A 19,760-nucleotide genomic window follows, 5' to 3' on the forward strand; every position below is an offset into this window, starting at 1 on the left:
GTTGGCACAAAAAAAGAGAAAAGTCATGGGTTAATACACATACATACATTTAATTATTTTAGCATTACATTAGTACTATTTTCTGACATTGACCCATACACTGTTCCAAATTTTGTAAGATTTTTAAATGTTTTTTAAAAGTCTCTTATGCTACAGTAAAACCAGTAATATTGTAAAAGAAAAATGCTATTTAAAATAACTGTTTTAATTTAGAATATATTTAAAGCTGAATTTTCAGCACCATTATTCCAGTCTTCAGTGTCACATGATCCTTCAGAAATCATTCTAATATGATGATTTGCTGCTCAAGATTTATTTATTTTTTATGTTATCAATTTTGAAAAGTTATGCTGCTTAATATTTTTATGGAAACCGTTTTTTCCAGGATTGTTTATTGAACAGAAAGTAAAAAATAAAATAAAAAACATTTGAATGGTGCTGTATAAAAACACCAAACCACAAGCAAATGCAAGAGAGACACACATACGAAGTGTGAAGAAGAGAGAGAGAGAGAGAGAGAGAGAAAGAGTGAGAGAGAGAGATAAAAGGACGGCTCTCACTTGTAAAATGCCTGATTTTCCACAGCACATTTCCACAGATGTTTACAGGCTGCTGGTGTGGAGGTGTGGAATGTCAGAACCAGTTTCTTCTGCAGAGAGATGAAAAGACAGAATGAATAACTGAAGCGTGGAATCTTAGCAAAGGTGACAACAATCAACTTAAGTGAACAGGGGGGTAAAAGGACATAAAAAGATCTATAAATTACAGGAGATGGAATCTGAGCACAATGTCATAAATAATGAGAGCTGAACAAAATGCTGACCCAAATCTGTGTGCATATTAGTGAGAGTGATGGCCGCTGAGTGCAGGACGGCTTTACCGGGAAGAGTGCAGGGAACATGAGAGTGTGGATCAATAGAACACGTCATAACGGCACAGTCGGTTAACCGGTTAGCAGTGCATTGACTGGAACGAACACAATGTACACTACAATTATTAACCTTCATTTACACTACAGATACTGCAATATGTTTTACATGGACATATATTAGTGTAATAAAGGAGTAAATCACAAGGAGCTGTGCATCACCATGATTTTACAAAGACTGTGGGTTAGTCACAACAAATAATGAAAGTCTCCAATGACCAATAAATAATTATATTTATTATGATTAATAATCACAATAAACAATTCTCATAAGTAATATAGCTGCGAGCAGCAATTATCGGGCGCTTTAAGGCCTTTAATCACATTTGTAAGGTATTATGTTTTATTTAGCAAACATGTAACCACTTAGATCATGCGTGGAAAAGACCATTTACAGCTAATACAGGCAATTTATGGAAATAGGAAATATAGTAGTTTTAAAGCTTTTTAACAGTTATCGAGGTTGAGCCAAAACCACTAGTTAACGAACAGGGGTGTGTTTCCCAAAAGCATCGTTAGCCAACTATGTTCGCAAGTTCCGTCGTTATCAGCATAGTTCAACGAGTCAGTGTTTCCCGAAACCATCGTTCTAACGAACAATCACAAACAGCATCGCACAGTTGTGTAATTGGAACGACAGATCTCGACCTGTGGTTAGAAGCAGTTCTAATTTGCATGACATGTGGACTTAATAAATCCTTATCTTGAGCAAAATATGCAAGCTGACATTCAGTACAACCTGTGCCTTTTATTTAGAATACATACAAATGTCATTTACGTCTTTTAGTTTGTCAAGTTTTTGAAGAGTGCGCATGTGCGAACGTACTCTACTATGTAAGAACGAGCCTATGATTGAATCTGGAAATAAAACAAAATAACTGAGAAAAATGAGAAATAGTCCTCAGATGCCATGTCTGTAATTTATAGCAAAACATCTAGCGTTAATTCGATCTCAAACAGATTCATTAAAAGAAGTTATTACTCCATCACGTGCGTGATGTCATAAACCAACGTGGCTGAACGACCACTTTGCGACAATACGGTTTCGGGAAACAGTTGTGACTAGCTAGTTGATTTCTTACTATGGTAGTTAAGCAGCGAGTTACAGTACGTCGTTGTTCGGGAAACGCACCCCAGTTCCATTGACAGCGGTGGTCCTAGAGTCAAAGTTGCTCTGAATGAGTTCTACCATATGGTATGAATGTCACGGGTATGTGTGAAAAAACGTGTGATATATAATCCTTTACGCATGTCAAAAAAGCGAAGGCGCCCCCCGGAGGGCCGATTTCCTTCGGATTCCTGACAAGCCTCTAGGGCCTTGAGTCAAACAGGCCCAACGAATTTCGTTCCGATCAGCCTCCGTTAACCTTGTCTAACAGCTGCTCAAAATTAATTGGCCGACGGAGGCCGTGTCTTTCGAGATACATGAATGTCCTCGAAGACAATGGTGGCACCTTAGACAAAGACACCGCATGCCGGAAAGTAGGAGCTCTAAGCAGAGAAGGTCAGTCACTGCTGTTCCGCAAGACCCACTCAGTGTGACTTATTGGATAACGCTGGGAAAGCGTGCCCTTGGGGAAGAGGACGATGCGGACGCCACATCCTACCCCGGAGAGAGGCACAGTGACGGTACACATATGGACTAGCCAAGCAGGGTCTTACAACATATGGCAGTCTCTGGGGTGGTTCCAGCCTAGTTCTAGGGGGGAAAGAACACCAGCAGAGACGACAGAGCGGACTCTGTCGAGGGAAAGACACAGGCTCGTCCGCAGCGGAGCTGATTGTGGAGGAATATACATATGGGGTCGTCGCAGGGACCGCTACATATGGACACTGAGCCTAGCACAGGTTCCACAATGCATACGCTCCGCAACGTCTGACTGCCGCAGGGGTGACGAAAGAACTCAACAGGGTTAGCCATTTCTGGGGAACACTACTGGAGCAACAGACGCACGGATCCGGCCCAGCGGGGCGGGAGTGGCGTTGCAAGCCGACACTAAGAACGGGTCCTTTGCGCTACTGGCCACTGGGGCAAGACAATAGCATCCATTATCCAGTGGGCTAACCTCTGGTTGCCTTTCCCTTCTGCTGGCCTTCGTAACAGACAAGAGCTGGTCTGAGGTCCTAAAGCTTTGCGTTCTGTCCACGTATAACTGCAAGGAGCGGACTGGTCAGAGAAAAAAGGCCAGGGCTGGGTCTGCCTCCTCCGAAGGCAGCGCTTGCAGGTTCACTACCTGGTCCCTGAAGGGAGTGGTAGGAACATTGAGCACGTATCCGAATTCTAGGCACGATTCGTCAACCGAAAATGTTTGCAGGTCCTCTACCCTCTTGATCGAAGCCAGAGCAGTCAGGAGCACTGTCTTCAGTGACAGGATATTTAACTGAGCTCACTGCAGTGGTTCAAAGGGAGGTCTCTGCAGTGCGCTCAGCACCAGAGACAGGTCCCAAGAGGGTATAGATGGGGGGCAAGGCGGATTCAGTCTCCTCGCTCTCCTCAGGAACCTGACGATCGGGTCATGCTTTCCCCAATGACTTACCTTCAACTGCATCGTGATGTGCGATGATAGCGGCAACATACACTTTGAGGGTGGAGGGAGACAGCCTTCACTCCAACCCATCTTGCAGGAAAGAAAGCACGACTCTGATCGGACATCTTCCGGTGTCTTCCTGGTGGGAAGAACACCATCCAATGAACAGGTTCCACATCAGTGCATAGAGGCGCCTCAATGAGGGGGCTCTAGTGGAAGTGATGGTGTCTACCACCGTCTGAGGTAGGTCACCTAGAACCTTCGCGTCCCATCCAGGGACCAGACATGGAGTTTCCAGAGGTCTGGACACGGTGCCATAGAGTGCCCCGTCTCTGAGAAAACAGGTCCTTCCTCAGAGGAATGGGCCAAGGAGGGGCTGTCGCGAGGAGCATGAGTTCTGGGAACCAGGTCCGGTTGGGCCAATACGGTGCAATTAACAAGACCTGCTCCTCGTCCTCCCTGACTTTGCACAGTGTCTGTGCGAGAAAGCTCACTAGGGGAAATGCATACTTGCGTAGGCCCCGGGGCCAGCTGTGAGCCAGTGCCGAGGGTCCCCTCGGACAGGGAGTAAAACAACTGGCAATGGGTCGAGTCCGGAGAGGCAACAGATCTTTCTGTGCGGCTCCGAAGAAGTCCCATATAGTCCCTCGTCGGCTGCACGATTGAGCATGCCAGGGATGTGAATGGCACAAAGCAACCTCAGATGGCGGGTGAGTTGTGACATGCGGTGGGAGCGTAGACCACCTTGACGGTTGATGTACGCAATGGTCCGTGAAGACCACAGCATGCCTGGACACTTGTTCTAGGGGAACACCTGCCCGTAGAAATGAAGGGTCCGACCACGGGCTGAAGGTTTGGTGGCAGTGCGGGGCACCCGGTATGTGCCACTCTGCCACGCCCATCTCGGGACTCGGCCGTGAAGCCAGTGCTGAAGCGGTCTCATATGAAGCAGTCTGAGCGGCGTTACTGTGGCTGCGGATACCAAGATGGATACTGTGGTTCGCAGGTCCAAGATTGGCCGTAACCCACCGCCTTTCTTGGGTACAGTAGGGGCTGTAGAACCCTGTCTTCATATCGGCTGGAGCGACCGGCTTGATCGCATCCTTCGCCAGTAGAACATCGATCTCTGCCCACAAGACAAGGGCATTGCAACTCCCCACAGAGGTGAAGTGGATGCCCCTGAACTTGGGTGGGCGCCGGGCGAACTGAATCGCATAGCCGAGTCTGATGGTACGGACGAGCCAGTGAGACGGGCTGGGAAGTGCTAGCCAGACTCCCAGACACCCTGCAAGTGGGACCAACGGGACCACAGATGTACCCGGGATGGGGCAGTGAGGTGGAACACAGTCTGAGTGTGCCATGCAACACTTACCAGGTTCCAGGGTGGGGCAGAGGGTGCGTGGGAAGGCCGGGTGGCATCCCCGAACCGCACACTGCTGCCCGCTGGCGATAGAGGGGGACGGGGGTGGCAAGGCATGGAAGCGTCGCTCACTGCCATCCGCGCCCTCTTGAGACCCAGAGATAGAGAAGCTGCTCTTACTGAGAATTTGGGTACCGCTGACTGAGATGCCAGTCTGCAATTAGCAAAGCAGCCCCACCACCAAGGGTAGTGAGAGAGGAGAAACTTTTAAGCTTAGCATCATCTTCATTTCCAGAGTAATAATAATATAATATTGATATTGTAAAAAGCGCTATATAAATGAAGGTGACTTGACTTGACTCATGAGAAGGACCAGTAATCCCATCCGAAAGCTGCCAGACACGCGAGACAGTGAACGTGGCCGTCAAACTCGATGGCACACGGCACGCTGAGCGTTCAAGCTCTCATGAGAAAGGCAAGACGAACAACGTGCCAACGTGGTCATGCTCTCTTTTGTAGTACAGTTACTTAATAATAAATAATCAAGCATATCAATTTACATCAAAGGGTTTATTTTAGTTTTTAGGCAGTTTAATGTTCCAAGGCTGATTATTAAAACAAACTTTTTTTCTTTTTGTTATTTAAGGATTTCATTAAAACTGTCTTGGAGTGAATCATAAGTCTTAAGAAATCATACTGATTTGCAGCCCATGAAACATTTTCTATTATTATTAATATTGAAAACAGTTGCTGTTTAATATTTTTGTGAGAACCATGATAAATGTTTTCAGGATTCTTTCAATAGAAACTATGAATAGAAACTTCAAAAAGCAGCATTTATTTGAAAGAGAATAGAATGCAAAAGTCTCTTCTGTGACTTTTGATCAATTTAATGCATCCTTGTGGAATAAAATAATTTTCTTTCAAAAGAAAATCTTATTGACCTCAAACATTTGAACGGTAGTTTACGCAATAGCCAATGAAAATGTGTTTCACATCATAAATGTTTCTATATTGTGTTTTATCACCACTAGACTGCTGCATTAACTGCTCAGGAGGACATGAACTGGTTCGTAATGATAATTCTATGTTAGATGAATCATCATGCATGAGAGGACGAAAGCTACATCAGTGCTGTAATGAAAATGTATAGCGGTATTGGTTTTCTTCTGGATCGATATGCATCAGATTCCCGGTTCTCTAGTTAACACGATGAGATTACAGTGAAGTGAATGTGCTAATCTGGCAACCGAACTATGTGACACCCTGAGCCCATCAAATATATGTGCTGGATTATACGACCAGGTCTGAAGCGGAGGTGAATATGTATGTGTTAGGCCAGTGTGACAGAGATATTTATGAGGTGTGAAAAAGTGCTGTGAAAAACAGAACTGTCAGGAGAATAAGTTCCATTAACCCTACGCGTGTGTAATCTGATCCGGGGATCAATAGATGGAGTACTAAGCAGAACAGTGAATCCAGGCAGAAATCAATACAAACCACTTCCAGGCCGTTTAGCATCAAACTGCCGCCCCCTGGAATTCACTGCTGTACGCTCAGACTGAGCTTAGAGTCACGTCATAAAAACAAAACTAAATGTCAGAGCGCTCCCCATCCTATGCTCAGAGAGATCTGAATTTGACAGTCAACTACTCATTTGAGCTTAGAGCAGGAAACCTGCAGTAAACTAACTGTGATTACAAATGGTGTTCTCAAACTGGGGTTCACAGAGTACCCTCAGGTGGTATACACAAACCTAAAATTAACACTAAAAGATTATAAAAATACAAAACAGATGTTTCATGTTTAATTTCTAATGGCAGATTAATTTTAATACATCTTTATAGATATATAAGTGTTAGGGTTATGTTGATTTGTCATTGACTCTTAGTTTGCTTTTTCTTGTTTCCTGTGTTTTTGTTCCTTTTTCCTTTTTTTTCCATGTTTCCCTCCACCAGGCTTGGGAGGGTTACTTTAAAAATGTATTCCGTTACAGTTACAAATTACTTCATAAAAAAAGTATTCAGTAACGTAATCCAAGTACTATAATATGAAAGTAATGTAACTGATTACTTTTGGATTACTTCAAGGTCACGTATATAAATAAAGTCAAGCAAGAAGAAATATTATAAAAAAAATGTTTTATTATTTATTAAAAATTTGGTCCAGTGTACAATATTTGCAAAATATACACACATATGCCTGAATATATATTTATGTAAAGGGCTATACAGACATCTAGTGGCTAATGTATGGTATTACAGATTATTTTGTTTTATTTTTTACTAATTTTTAACTAAAAAATAAAAACACAACATTTAACATTTTTACACAATCTACATATTAGTTTATTTTAAAATAGGCCTACATGTTGACTAAAGCCGTGATCTTTCTTAATTTGCCTGACTGAACTTGGGGCGTTGGCAGTGGGAGTTCCCCTACGTTACCTAGACAGGCAGCGAACATCCCGTTATGCGAGAAAAGAATAAGAAAGGACATTTTGGGTACTAAAAAAGCTACTCTCCTAATTTCTACAAAATAGCAGCGGAACTTCCGTGAATTAAAAGCGATTTTACCCGCAGGCAGCATCGTTTCTACTAGCAGCAGTGATTCAATCTGCGTCTGAGGAGATTGTAGAAAGCTGTTATTTGCACATGCACCAGCGCGTGGCACACGTGAGTCATTACTGGCAACAGAACCAGGAACCACTGTATAATCAAGCAGCGCTTAATATAGTGTTATTATGCCAAAATACTTATTTATTTAGTTTTAAATGAAACCATTGTAATCCTGAAAGTATTCCCCCTTTTTTCAAAATGTAACTATAATCTGATTACTACGTTTTTTGACGTAACTGTAACGGATTACAGTTACTGGATATTTGTATCCTGATTACATAACGCCGTTACATGTATTCCGTTACTCCCCAACCCTGCCCGCCACTCATTTGTTACAATGGTTACCGATTATATTCACCTCCCCCTCCTTGTTATTATCAGTTTGATTCTAGTTTTGGTAACACTTTATTTTGATGGCTTCCACGTTAGACATTCTACTAACTATAAGTACCTTTATTTTCTGTTCTGTTATTTTCTGTTATTTTCTTCTAGAAACAAACTTCGTTGCATTATTTTCCTGTTATCTCTGTAAAGCTGCTTTGAAACAATCTGTATTGTAAAAAGCGGTATATAAATAAATGTGACTTGACTTGACTTCATTTTGATGCTCCCCAAATAGACATTCTACTGACTATAAGTAACTTTGCAACTACATGTCAACTTATTCTACTAACCCTAACCTAACAGTCTATTAATACTCTAATGAGAGTTAGTTGGCATGTAGTTGCAAAGTTGAAATAAAGTGTAACTAAAGCGTAACCCTAGTTTTCGTCCAGTTTTGATCAATACATTTAATACAGCTGTGATTATATCCACCTCGCCTGCACGTAACAATAAGACATGTGGATAGCCCACATTTTTACATTGAAATGAAAAACCTGTGTGAAGACACACACACACAAAAAAAATCTTTTAACCGCAACTAAAAAATAAAATTAAATAAAATATCTAAAATTACGAGAATAAAGAATGGTAATGCCATGTTGGTAGATTAGCACTTGTAGAATTTTGTTGAAAGCGCAGATAAAAGTAAAAAGATATTATTTTGTTTAGATCCATGTGCAGGGCAATTCGACTTCACGAGCGCATTTCTTTACACACACACAAAATTTAAACGGAAAACTGTATTCTCGCAATTTTGACTTTATTCTCAAAATATGACGACTTTATTCTCGAAATATTTCGACTTTATTCTCGTAATTTTTTGTAACAAATTTTTTTGGGGGGGGGGGTATTTTTATTGTTTTACGTTGTGGTTCAGGGCTTCCGTGGAAAAGACTGGAAAATTATACAAATAAAAACGTGTTAATTGATTAATTATAAGTTATTTTCAGGGGTATGTTAGATTTTATTGTGTTTTCATCTATGTGCCTGTGTTTCTTGTGTTTCCTTGCAGTTTAGTCTTGTTAATACACATACCCTTGTTAGTTTCCTTGGTTTCTGATTATTACACCTATGTCTCATATAGTCCCATTGTTTGTATCTGTGTATATATACTTCCTGTTTTGTCAAGTCAAGTCACCTTTTTTTATAAAGTGCTTTATACAATACAGATTGTTTCAAAGCAGCTTTACGGTAATAACAGGAAAATGATTCAATGATGCAAACAGTTCATTTGGACTGTACAGTAGATCTAAAAGAAAACAGTGTCATTGTTCAGGTCAATTTAGTGTTGATTCAGTTAAGCTGTAAAGAACATCAATTGTAAAATTAGTTAGCAGTTCTGCAGAAAAACAGTAATGTCGTAATCCAGTTCAGTTCAGTTCTCATCCAAAAGTATCAGTGCAGTAAAGTCAATAATATTGTTGAATATTAAGTGTTCCCAACTAAGCAAGCCAGAGGCGACAGTTAGGCTACACACATTAATAATTGATTAAAATGAATAGGACCTTCCCAGACAGCAACACAGTGTCTGCCCACATCCGGGCCACATCCGGTACATGTGGATTCCAGGAGGTGATTTCCTCCTGGAATCCACATGTACCGGATGTGGCCCAGAGAAGAGGCCCGGGCCACGGAGGATGTTCAGTTCCCTTTCGTTCAGTCACTACGAGTTACGTCAGTGAATGACAACTGGGGTTTCGCTTAGAAGCCTATCAACTTCGAGCTTTAGAAAACGAGCCAATGGCATGGAAATGCCTTGGGTCTGCGGAATTTGCATGCCACAACTCCACCCCACCACGTGGGTATAAAAGGAGGAGCGGTGGCAATCTCGCATTATGTTTTCGCTTCGGAGCCAAGAGTAATCTTCACTTCTACAAGCCATTCTGAGATCTTCACTCTTCGAGACGAGCTACTATCCAGGTGTTGGTGTGACGCGAATTCCAGCGAGTTAACATTGCCTGCTGATCTGTGCAGTGATCTACCAGTCGTGTGCTTCTCCCTGGTTGCTTCAGCACTCTGCAGAGTTTTCCCTCTCACAAAAGAGCTTGTGCGTGGCACGTCTTTATAAAGATGTCTCGCCCGTGCACTTCTGGTTGTGGTCGGACTGTTTCTCAGTTTGATGGGCACAATCACTGCCTTGCGTGTTTGGGCTTAGATCACGCTAAGGCAGCTTTTGTGGATGAATCATGTTCTCATTGCGGGGGTTCTTAATGACCTCACTAGAGCGAGAGTCCCCTCATCCACACCCTGATCTACCCCCTCTTTGAGAGGTGATACTTTGGCTGGTGGACAGGGTGACATGAGGGTGAGGTGCCCTCAGAGCGCTTCTTCTCGTGGTGACCCAAAGCACCCCTCCAATGCCTGTAGGTTTCGTCGACTCTTGTCGCAAAATCCTATAGAGCTGTGGGGCAGGCTGCCGCCTCTTTGCATGCCATGGCCATCCTGCAGGTTTACCAGGCACGGATGCTCAGGGACATGCACGAGGGCAGGACTGACCAAGGGCTCTTTGATGAGCTGTGTGCCGCCACTGACCTCGCTCTCCGGGCGACGAAGGTGACCCCACACTCCCTGGGCCAGGTGATGTCCACGAATGTGGTCCAGGAGAGACACCTTTGGCTCAATCTGGCTGATATGAGAGACGCCGAGCGAACCCGTTATCCCAGGCTGGTCTCTTTGGCGGCGCGGTCGGCTCTCGAGTTCAGTTCTCGACCGCCCGGAAGCAGACTGAGGCTATAAAGCATATTCTGCCCCGACGGCCCGCTGCTGCCTCCACCCAGCCATCGGCACAGAATCCTCAGCCTGCTTGCCTCCCGCCTGACCCCAGCAGCAGCCTTCATCTGGGCCGCGCCGTGGAGGCGGCCGCAGGAAGGCACCCCAGCCTGCTCCAGCCCTGCTCCAACCCCGTTCCTGAGACGGGCTGCTCAGAGATGGCACTCAGTTCTTTCCAGGAGATGGTAGCAGGACCACTCCTTCCCCCGGTGGAGGGCCGGGACAGGCAGCACCTTAATGTGGTTAAAGAAAGAACTGACACATCCATCTCTGAGCCATCAGAGGTCTCAGATGACAGTGCGCGCCGCATACGAGCCTCGCCACTCTCATCCCCCTTTGTTGCCAGACCCCTGGCAGAGCAGGCCCCCGTGGAATGCTCGTCCTTCCCTGGCCTCCTCTGCAAATGACTGTACTCCCACACCGGGACGCTACGCCTCCCACTTCCGGGCCGGTCATTCTGCCTCACTGCTCCATCGAGGGTACGTCTGTGACCCCACTGGTACAGTTCTTGGGAGCTTGGTTAGAGCTTCCCGAACCTGTCCCGCTGGGTCGCAAGAACCATCAGGCTCGGTTATGCAATTCAGTTCGCACGGTCTCTTCCCCGCTTCCAGGGAGTCCGCTACACCATGGTCGGTGGCAATGCCCCTGTCATGCGTACGGAGGTCGCCACCCTACTGGCGAAGGGTGCGATCGAGTACCCAAGAAAACCGGTGGGTTACGGCCAATCCTGGACCTTTGCATCTTAAACCGATCCCTTCACACGCTGCAAACCAATCCAACGGACGAACACATTCGAAAATACGTTTCCCTGTCAACATCCTGAACTTTCCGTTCAGGATGTTGACAGCGAAACGTATTTTCGAATGTGTTCGACCGTTGAATTGGTTTGCAGCGATCGACCTGAAGGACACCTACTTTCATGTCTCCATTCTAACTCGACACAAACCGTTTCTACGGTTTGCTATATCAGTACGCGGTCCTCCCATTCGGGATAGCCCTGTCTCCTCGCGTCTTCACAAAAGTCGTCGAGGCTGCCCTTGTGCCACTCCAGCAACACGGGGTTCACATCCTGAACTATCTCGACGACTGGCTGATCCTAGCTCACTCTCGGGACCAGGTTTGCGAACACAGGGACCTGGTGCTCTGGCACCTCGCCCGTCTGGGCCTTAGGGTCAACTGGGAAAAGAGCAAACTCTCCCCAGTGCAGAGGATCTCTTTTTTCGGTATGGAAATCGACTCGGTAGCCATGTGCGCACAGCTTACAAGCGAGCACGTGCAGTCACTGCTGACTTGCCTAAGACAGTTCGAGGGCAAGAGTGCGGTTCCACTGAAGTTATTTCAGGGGCTCCTGGGGCATATGGCATTCACAGCCGCAGCTACACCGCTCAGCTTGCTTCATATGAGACCGCTTCAGCACTGGCTTCGCGATCGAGTCCTGAGGTGGCTCGCTCCGAGTACCAGTTACTCCGGCCTGCCGTCAGACCTTCACCCCGTGGACGAACCTCAGCTTTCTATGGGCCGGAGTGCCTTTAGAACGAGTTTCCAGGCATGTTGTTGTATAAACAGATGCCTCCACCACGGGCTGGGGTGCCATGTGCAATGGACATGCTGCCGCGAGCCTTTGGCATGTCAATTGCCTCGAGTTGCTGGTGGTACGTTTGGCTCTGCACCGCTTCCGTGCGTTGCTCAAGAACCAACACGTACTAGTCCGCTCAGACAATACCGCGACAGTAGCGTACATTAACTGATATGGTGGTCTACGCTCCCGCCGTATGTTGCAACTCGCCCGCCACCTCCTCCTATGGAGTCAGAAGCATCTGAGGTCGCTTCGAGCCATTTATATCCCGGGAGACCTGAACCGTGCAGCCGATGAGCTCTCAAGGTTTCAGCCACTTCCTGGAGAATGGAGACTCCATCCTCAGACGATTCAGCTGATTTGGGAACATTTCGGCAAACCACAGGTAGATCTGTTTACCTCCAACGACTCTTCCCATTACAGCCTGTTTTACTCCCTGACTGAGGGCACGCTCGGCATGGATGCACTGGCGCACAGCTGGCCACAGGTCCCTTCGCAAGTATGCGTTTCCCCCCGTGAGCCTTCTTGCACGGACTCTGTGCAAGATCAGGGAGGACGAGGAGCAGGTCATATTGGTTGCGCCTCACTGCGCCTCATTACGTCCTTCTGCCACAACCGCTGTACCACTGGAATTGCCTGAGTTCAGTCTCGGCTCCTCAGCGAGGAAACATAATGCGAGATTGCCACCGCTCCTCCTTTTATACCCACGTGGTGGGGCGGAGTCGCGACATGCAAATTCAGCAGACCCAAGGCATTTTTCATGCTCGTTTTCTAAAACTCGAAGGTGATAGGCTTCTAAGTGAAACCCCATTCGTCATTCACTGACGTAACATCTCCGTTCCCTCCTCAGGGAACAAGGGTTACATACGTAACCAAGACGTTCACCCCTTCTTTATAATATTCAGTGTAATATTACATTTTATGTTATAATATTACAATGTAAGTCTATGTGATTTTTTACTAACTTAATTGTCCACAAGAAAAAAAAAGAAAAAAAAAGTAATAGCACAAATCTACTCAATAAGCCACAGGTATCATTATTATTCATGTCAGTGCTGGACGAGGTCTTTAAGTTCTGGTTAAATGCCTGCCTCTAAGTATGAGCAATAAAACAGAAATCATTCTGTGAGATTTGAGTAGCAGAACAGGTCAGCCATTGCTCAACCTCTTAGGATAGTGAACAGTCTGCACTCCAACACTTCTGAGTGGAATAGTGCATATCACAGACAGACGTGTGCTTGTGTGAAACACAGTCACATGTCCAGTATAAGTAGACACACACTTACACACACATCTGTTCGAGTGTGTGTGAACATGCAGATAGGAGCAGACTTCCAGCATACAATGGTTCTTACTGTTCACACATACAGTATCAACCCAGAAACTTTCAGACTTGCATGTGTGAACCAGACAGGTGACATGGTGTACAGAATTAACACACAAAGGTTTAGACATCGAACAACACTTTAGTTTCATACCCATCATATAATATGCATACCTTCTGAAGCAACCAAACAAATATGTAATACTTTTAAACAAATGGTTTTCAATCTTTTTGACTCAAGGGCCTAATAACTTTAGCAATTTAATGGATAAGGATTATAAGGATTTTTAAAAACACGTACCACTGTAATATTCAGTTTATAATATCTATAAAAATATGATAATTTTTTGATTTATCAAAAAAAAAAAAAAGCTTTCAGGAATGATTTTTGATTTGCTAGCATTAACATAACTAATTCTATGAGATTATTCTAAATTGTGGACAGTATCATTACTTAAATTTCATAAACAATTTTTTTATAAATCCGTTATTCCACATTCCACAACAATTTTAATTAGAAAATCCAGTGAATACTTGATAATTATGATGTTTATCACAATTGTGCAGTTCTGATTGACAGTGTTGCTCATGAAATTCTTATGAATACTCTATGTTGGGCACTACAACTAAAGTCTGATTAAAATCAGGACAGATATGTGGGTGAGGAACTGTAAGGCTGTATAATAATCATTCATAAGTTAATCAATGGCCATGATGTATATGTTTACTCACCAGCAATGGAAAAGTTCACACAGAGAAAAGAAGACAGAAGCACATGTAAAACTAGATTTAAAGCGTGACACAAACAGAATGATAGGCACAGGAAGCTGAATAAAGTCCCGTTTCACCAAGGATGATAATAATAACTATATTAGCGGCCACACCAACGGCCACTTATATTCGGTTTATTATCAGTGCGTGCTGTAGTTACGTCGTCAGCCGCTTTAAATGCCCAAGTTTTTTAAAGTCTGATGAATTCTGATTGGCTTTTTATTATTCATCAGCTAGGGGGAAGAAATTGTTCTGAAAGTTATTTCAATGATATTGTTCCTCTGTGCAGTTATCGTTATAGATGTGTTTTGGGTTCTATTATTATATAATTACAATGATTTTGTTAAAATGTTACTTATAGTTATCCTTAACTATACTTATAGTTATCCTTATAATTTATTATATTTAATATACTTATAATTATTGTCCTTGGTGTGAATGGGCCTTAAATCTGTTCTAATCGGAAATCTGTGTGAAAATGTTGAGGTGAAAGAGCCATTTAATATGTTTTATTATGTATAAATCTTTAAAAGATATATTTTCAGCTATGTATAATGAAGAATAGGGACATGGGAATGTTAATAAATATATAAAAGACAATGCGAGTGAGTTTACCTAAGGTCATAAATGAATGTAAGATAACATAAGATTGTGTTTATAACATCCTCATGATGTAATGCACAGCATTAAAAAAAAAAGCCAGAATGCTTTTAAGTCAAAGTATATTGGCGTTGCATGGTGGGTGAATGCATTATGAACCATATGACTTCAATGAACGTGAGCTTTAAAAGAAAAACAGTTTACAAGATAATATATCCTACCTCTCTTTGCACACCAATCACATAGAATGTTTTCCCTTCGAACTTAAATTTGCTGACATCTGCCCTGCAAGAGTGAGACATTACAAATGAAATGTTACAAGTGAAATGTTTTTCAATGCAAAAACATCATGTCAACAGTGTGAGAGAGAGAGAGAGAGAGAGAGAGAGAGAGAGAGAGATTAATAGAAATAGGCATATAAAACTCTTCAAACGTCTAGCCTTGAGTGCATTTATCTGCTTGTTGACTGTGGACTGGTGTTAACAACACTACAAAACCTTATGTCATAGATCATGAGCACTCACAGAACACTCATTGATCAGCTGATGTATACTCCATCTGATCGACTGGCCTTACATAATGTCTGTGAGTCAGCGCGCACAGGCTTTAAACTGTCTGTCGGGAAACAGTTTGGTTTACAAGCTCAGATTTTGAGGACGAACAGCTCGTAGTTCGCATTTCAATGTACAAGGTTCATGGCAACAAATCTTTGAAAGATATTCAAGTTGCAAGATATCCTTTAGCACTATATACTGTACATTCCGCTTTGTTTCTGTTCACACCAACAATGATAACTACAACAATAACGATAACTATAGTTTTAATAATTCTTAGCATTTAAAATGGCAGACAGTAAAACTGCAGCGCATCCTTATAATAAACAGAACGTTATCAAGTATGGTTATACCACACTCATTATGCATGTTACCGGCCATTGTTTTAATCTACTCGCATCAAATTCAAAATACATTTTTATGGACGTACTGGATATTATTCAGCGCCGTGCTGAACATCGCAATGCTGGGTTTTGTCTACGCTGCCGTCACGTTCTTTGCTCCGTCTGGATGAAGATACGGAGCAAAGACTGTGCAGCAAGCATAGACAGTATATAAACTGGACACAGCGACCCCATTGGATTCAACGGAGACAAGTGAAGTCAAATAGAAGCACTAACTTCCTGATGGTCGAGCGTACTGCGCAGACTCAAACTGAGCTTGACGACGTAGATGTGACGTGAGCAACCCGTCTATCTACTAGTAGCTGTGCCGAGAGAAATCTGAATCATTCCCTTACGAAACTTGCAGAGACGGAGAGTGTGAGTAGGAGGTGTCCATGAGCTAGAAGCAGGAGAAACTTTTGCCAAGTATTCTGATTAATTACTTTGTCATTTTGCCTCCACGTCCCCCCGATTGCGCACGAGCTTCTCCTCTTGTCCATACGGTAATCTCTCTACTGTGCGACAGAGAGTCCCGTGGTTATGACGCAATCGTTAGCCTATTTTTACAAAAACTGCGTCTACGGGGCCATAACGTAAGATACAAGGTAATGGAGCCTTTTATACATTTTCGTGTTTCTTTAGAAATAAATAATGGACAAAGGGAGTCTTTAAACGCCTCAGATGTAAAGTTATTCGCTGTCAAAGTGACGCCAAAATGAATGGGAGTCAATGGGATGCTAACAGCAGGTGATGGTCCGCTAGCCAATGGCGGCGCCCGGGGCTACTTCAAAATAATATGAAACCCTGCCCCCCTGGCAGCAAGTTGTGTTGACAGAGTTTTAGTTTTTAAGAACAAATAATTTTAGAATAGTGACAAAGAATTCCTTCATGACTTTGTGTGAACAACACACGGCATCCATCTACGTCCGAGCACATGCGCACTTTGGTCAGAGCGGTAATAATGTGATTAAGGTGTTTACATGCCTGTTCATTGTGATTAAAATCAGCATACGCCAAATAGTTTAATGCGATTATGAGCTTATTAGTTTGATAGTTAATAATCGCATTATGAGGGTGAATGAAAACACACTCATTGACGATAATGACACCAAACAATGAACAGAAAGATCTTAGGGCTTAAATACACAGAGATGATCATTAAAGGGACAAGAAACAGGTGCGGAACTTTAATTAGAAACTATGGCAACAAACTAGAAATGAGAATTAGGCCAACAGAAACAGGGAAAACCATGAAAACTAAACTAAAGTGAACCTGACTATGACCTAACAGAGGAAGGAGGGAGGAGTTCTGGAGATGGGCGAGAAACCGAAGGATGAGACCTTGGATGGGCTGGCAGAAGGGAACACCAAGGTGGAGATGATAGAGGGAGGAGCTAGGGCAGAGATGGGAGGAGCCAGAGGATGACCCAGAGCAGAGCCAGGACGAAGGCCCATGGCAATACTGATGGAGGGAGGAGCCAAGATGGAGCCAGGAGCCCCAACTGAGGTGAAGTTGTGATAAGAGACCCAGGAGTAATCAAGGAGAAGTGGACCCAGGGTAAAGCTGAAGACCTGGGGGGCCAAGGTGGAGCCTCAGGTGTGCATTACTGAGGTGGCGGCGTGGGCTTGGCCAAAGGATAATGGTGGAACCGGAGGGGAGGAGGAGCCTAGCTAAGTGGGTCGATGGGTCGGAGGGCTGAGATGAAGTCCGGGGCTCGGAGGCTTGAGATGGAGCTGAGGGCGGAACTGGACCAAGGTAGAACTGATGTCTGGGAAGCCCAAGGTGGATCCGAGCAGCTGGGCGGAACCACAGAAGGAGGAGCCGGGGGGCTGAAGGGAGACAGTGGAAGCAAGGCCTAGGAACTGGAGGGAGAGGCAGAGGAGGAGGGAGAGGGAGGCTGGGCAGGACCATCCGTGTCGAAGGACACTTGAAGCTGGGTAGGGCCAATGGTGATGAAGGAGACCTGGAGCTAGGCAGAGCCAACGGTGATGAAGCAGACTTGGAGCTAGTCTGATTTAAAGACAATGAATATGACTTGGGGCTGGACTGAACCATCAGAGACAAAGATGACTTGGAACTGGGCTGAACCAGCAGAGATGAAGATGGCTTGGAACTGGGCTGAACCAGAAGAGATGAAGATGGCTTGGAACTGGGCTGAACCAGCAGATACAAAGACAATTTGGGACTAGACAGGATCAGCGGAGACTGGAGACCTTGAAACATTTAATTATCCAGCTCATCAAATAATAATTCCTTGGGAACCCACCTCATTGATTGCCTCTCAGCAACTGGAGTGTGGATGGGGCTCCAATCCATCCCCTCAATGGAAACTAATATTTTCTCAATGATGGATGCTGTTTCCAGCTCACGCACCTGTTCAGACTCTTTAATAGGCTCGGGCTCCAGGATGAACGTGGCCTCTGGCAATCGCTCTGGCTCTATCTTCGTAGTGCGATACAGCATGGCTAAAGGCTGGCTGGGCTCTGGGTCCAGGGTGGGGTCTTCATCAGCGAGGCAGACAGTGAATAGTGAATTAGTCGCATCTGACAAGTACCAACTCCACATATTTGGCAAAACTCCCTCAAGGACCTTCCATGGGTAGGCGTGTCTTGGACCACTTGTTGAGGCTGGTGTGATATAAAACTGCTGAGCGAGTGGTCCTGATATTGAGTCAGGCACGGCAGATCTAAGAAATCCCTTGTGTGGTCCTCGAAGGAACAATCCTCTTGTTCAAGGAGAAGCAGGTGTACAGCTGGAATATCCATTCCTTTTTTCCCTTTAAATCCTTTATTCTGTCATGGTTGCATGCAGCAGTCGAATAAAGATGATGCGTGATACAGAATGCACAAATAAATACACTTTTAATAAACACCAGAGAAAGAGAAAAACACTACACTTAAACATTGACATTCTTTAAATTTTGATTGGCTGTCGAAGTTTTTATCATTCATTCATTAATTCTTTTTATCAAATTTTTCAGAAAGTGATTCCACATGATTGAGAATTTCACAACAGGTGGATTCGCACGTTGACCAACAGAAAGCTTCTTGTTTTAAAAGTGGCTTCTGTGTGAGCTGTGCTTCATACATCACTACACAACTGACAATAGACAATGGACCTTTTTGACATTTTTATGACCGCACCTTACACTAAATTACACTGAGTAGGATGAGGTGGAGATGGAGAGTGAATCTGAGAGAGTGCTAATGATAAGATGTTTTTTAAAGTTACCATTTTAAAAGATGTATCCTCTTATTTCCCTGGAAAACTACAAACCCTCTTGCAGTGAATCCCAGGAAAGCTGTGGATCCTGTGAAATCCTGAAACGAATTAAATCAAAGATCAGATTTATGATGTTTTAGCTATATATATTGTATTTTATATGTACTTAAAACTAGATATTTACTAGATACTAGATGCAGAATATAATAGATATGTTGTAAGTTTCTGAGGCGAGTCAGTACCTTGCACGGGTGAGGGTCCACTCCATATGTGTCTAGTGTGTAGGCCCTCTGAAGGAGGTTTAACTCAGCAAGTGCAGGACACTGTCCCCTACAGAAACAATGTAATTTTACAATCTAAGATCTCCAACTACATAAACCCCTGGTTTCACAAACAAGGCTTAAGCCAAGGTCCAGACTAAAATGCATGTTTAAGTTGTTTTAACTAAAAGCATTTTAAAATGTAATAATATTTCACAATATTACTGTTTTTGCTGTATTTATGATCAAATAAAGGCAGCATTGGTGAGCATAAGAGACAACTTTCAAACATTAAATAATCATACTGACCTCAAACTTTTGAACAGTTGTATCGCACAAATATATGTAGAATTCCAATTGGCAGACAGCTTAATTTTTTTTCTCTCACCTCAGCTCATTTTGGTGGATCTCTATGATCTTGCGCTCTAGTTTGAGGGACTGTTTGGGGAAGAGCTTGAAGTCGCTGATGTAGTCAACAGGAT

At 43.7% G+C, this 19,760-nt stretch overlaps 1 protein-coding gene across 3 annotated transcripts in view; it reads right to left on the reverse strand.

Moving 5' to 3' along the window:
- Positions 1 to 19,760, reverse strand: part of frmd3 (FERM domain containing 3) — a 71,848-nt gene that overhangs the window by 27,331 nt on the left and 24,757 nt on the right. For all 3 annotated transcript variants that reach the window (XR_014211233.1, XM_082188735.1, XM_082188736.1), the window contains exons 6-10: positions 19,667 to 19,760; positions 19,261 to 19,348; positions 19,028 to 19,116; positions 15,080 to 15,143; positions 561 to 649 (exon numbers count right to left, since the gene is read on the reverse strand). The exon at positions 19,667 to 19,760 is cut by the window's right edge and continues 30 nt beyond it. Coding sequence is in view for 2 of the 3 variants with exons in the window: in XM_082188735.1 (XP_082044861.1) it covers positions 561 to 649; positions 15,080 to 15,143; positions 19,028 to 19,116; positions 19,261 to 19,348; positions 19,667 to 19,760 (424 nt within the window). In the remaining variant the exon portion in view is untranslated. The remainder of the gene's footprint in view (positions 1 to 560; positions 650 to 15,079; positions 15,144 to 19,027; positions 19,117 to 19,260; positions 19,349 to 19,666) is intronic.

Source organism: Leuciscus leuciscus (genome assembly GCF_965113295.1).
Source record: "Leuciscus leuciscus genome assembly, chromosome: 13".
Classification (NCBI taxonomy): domain Eukaryota; kingdom Metazoa; phylum Chordata; class Actinopteri; order Cypriniformes; family Leuciscidae; genus Leuciscus; species Leuciscus leuciscus.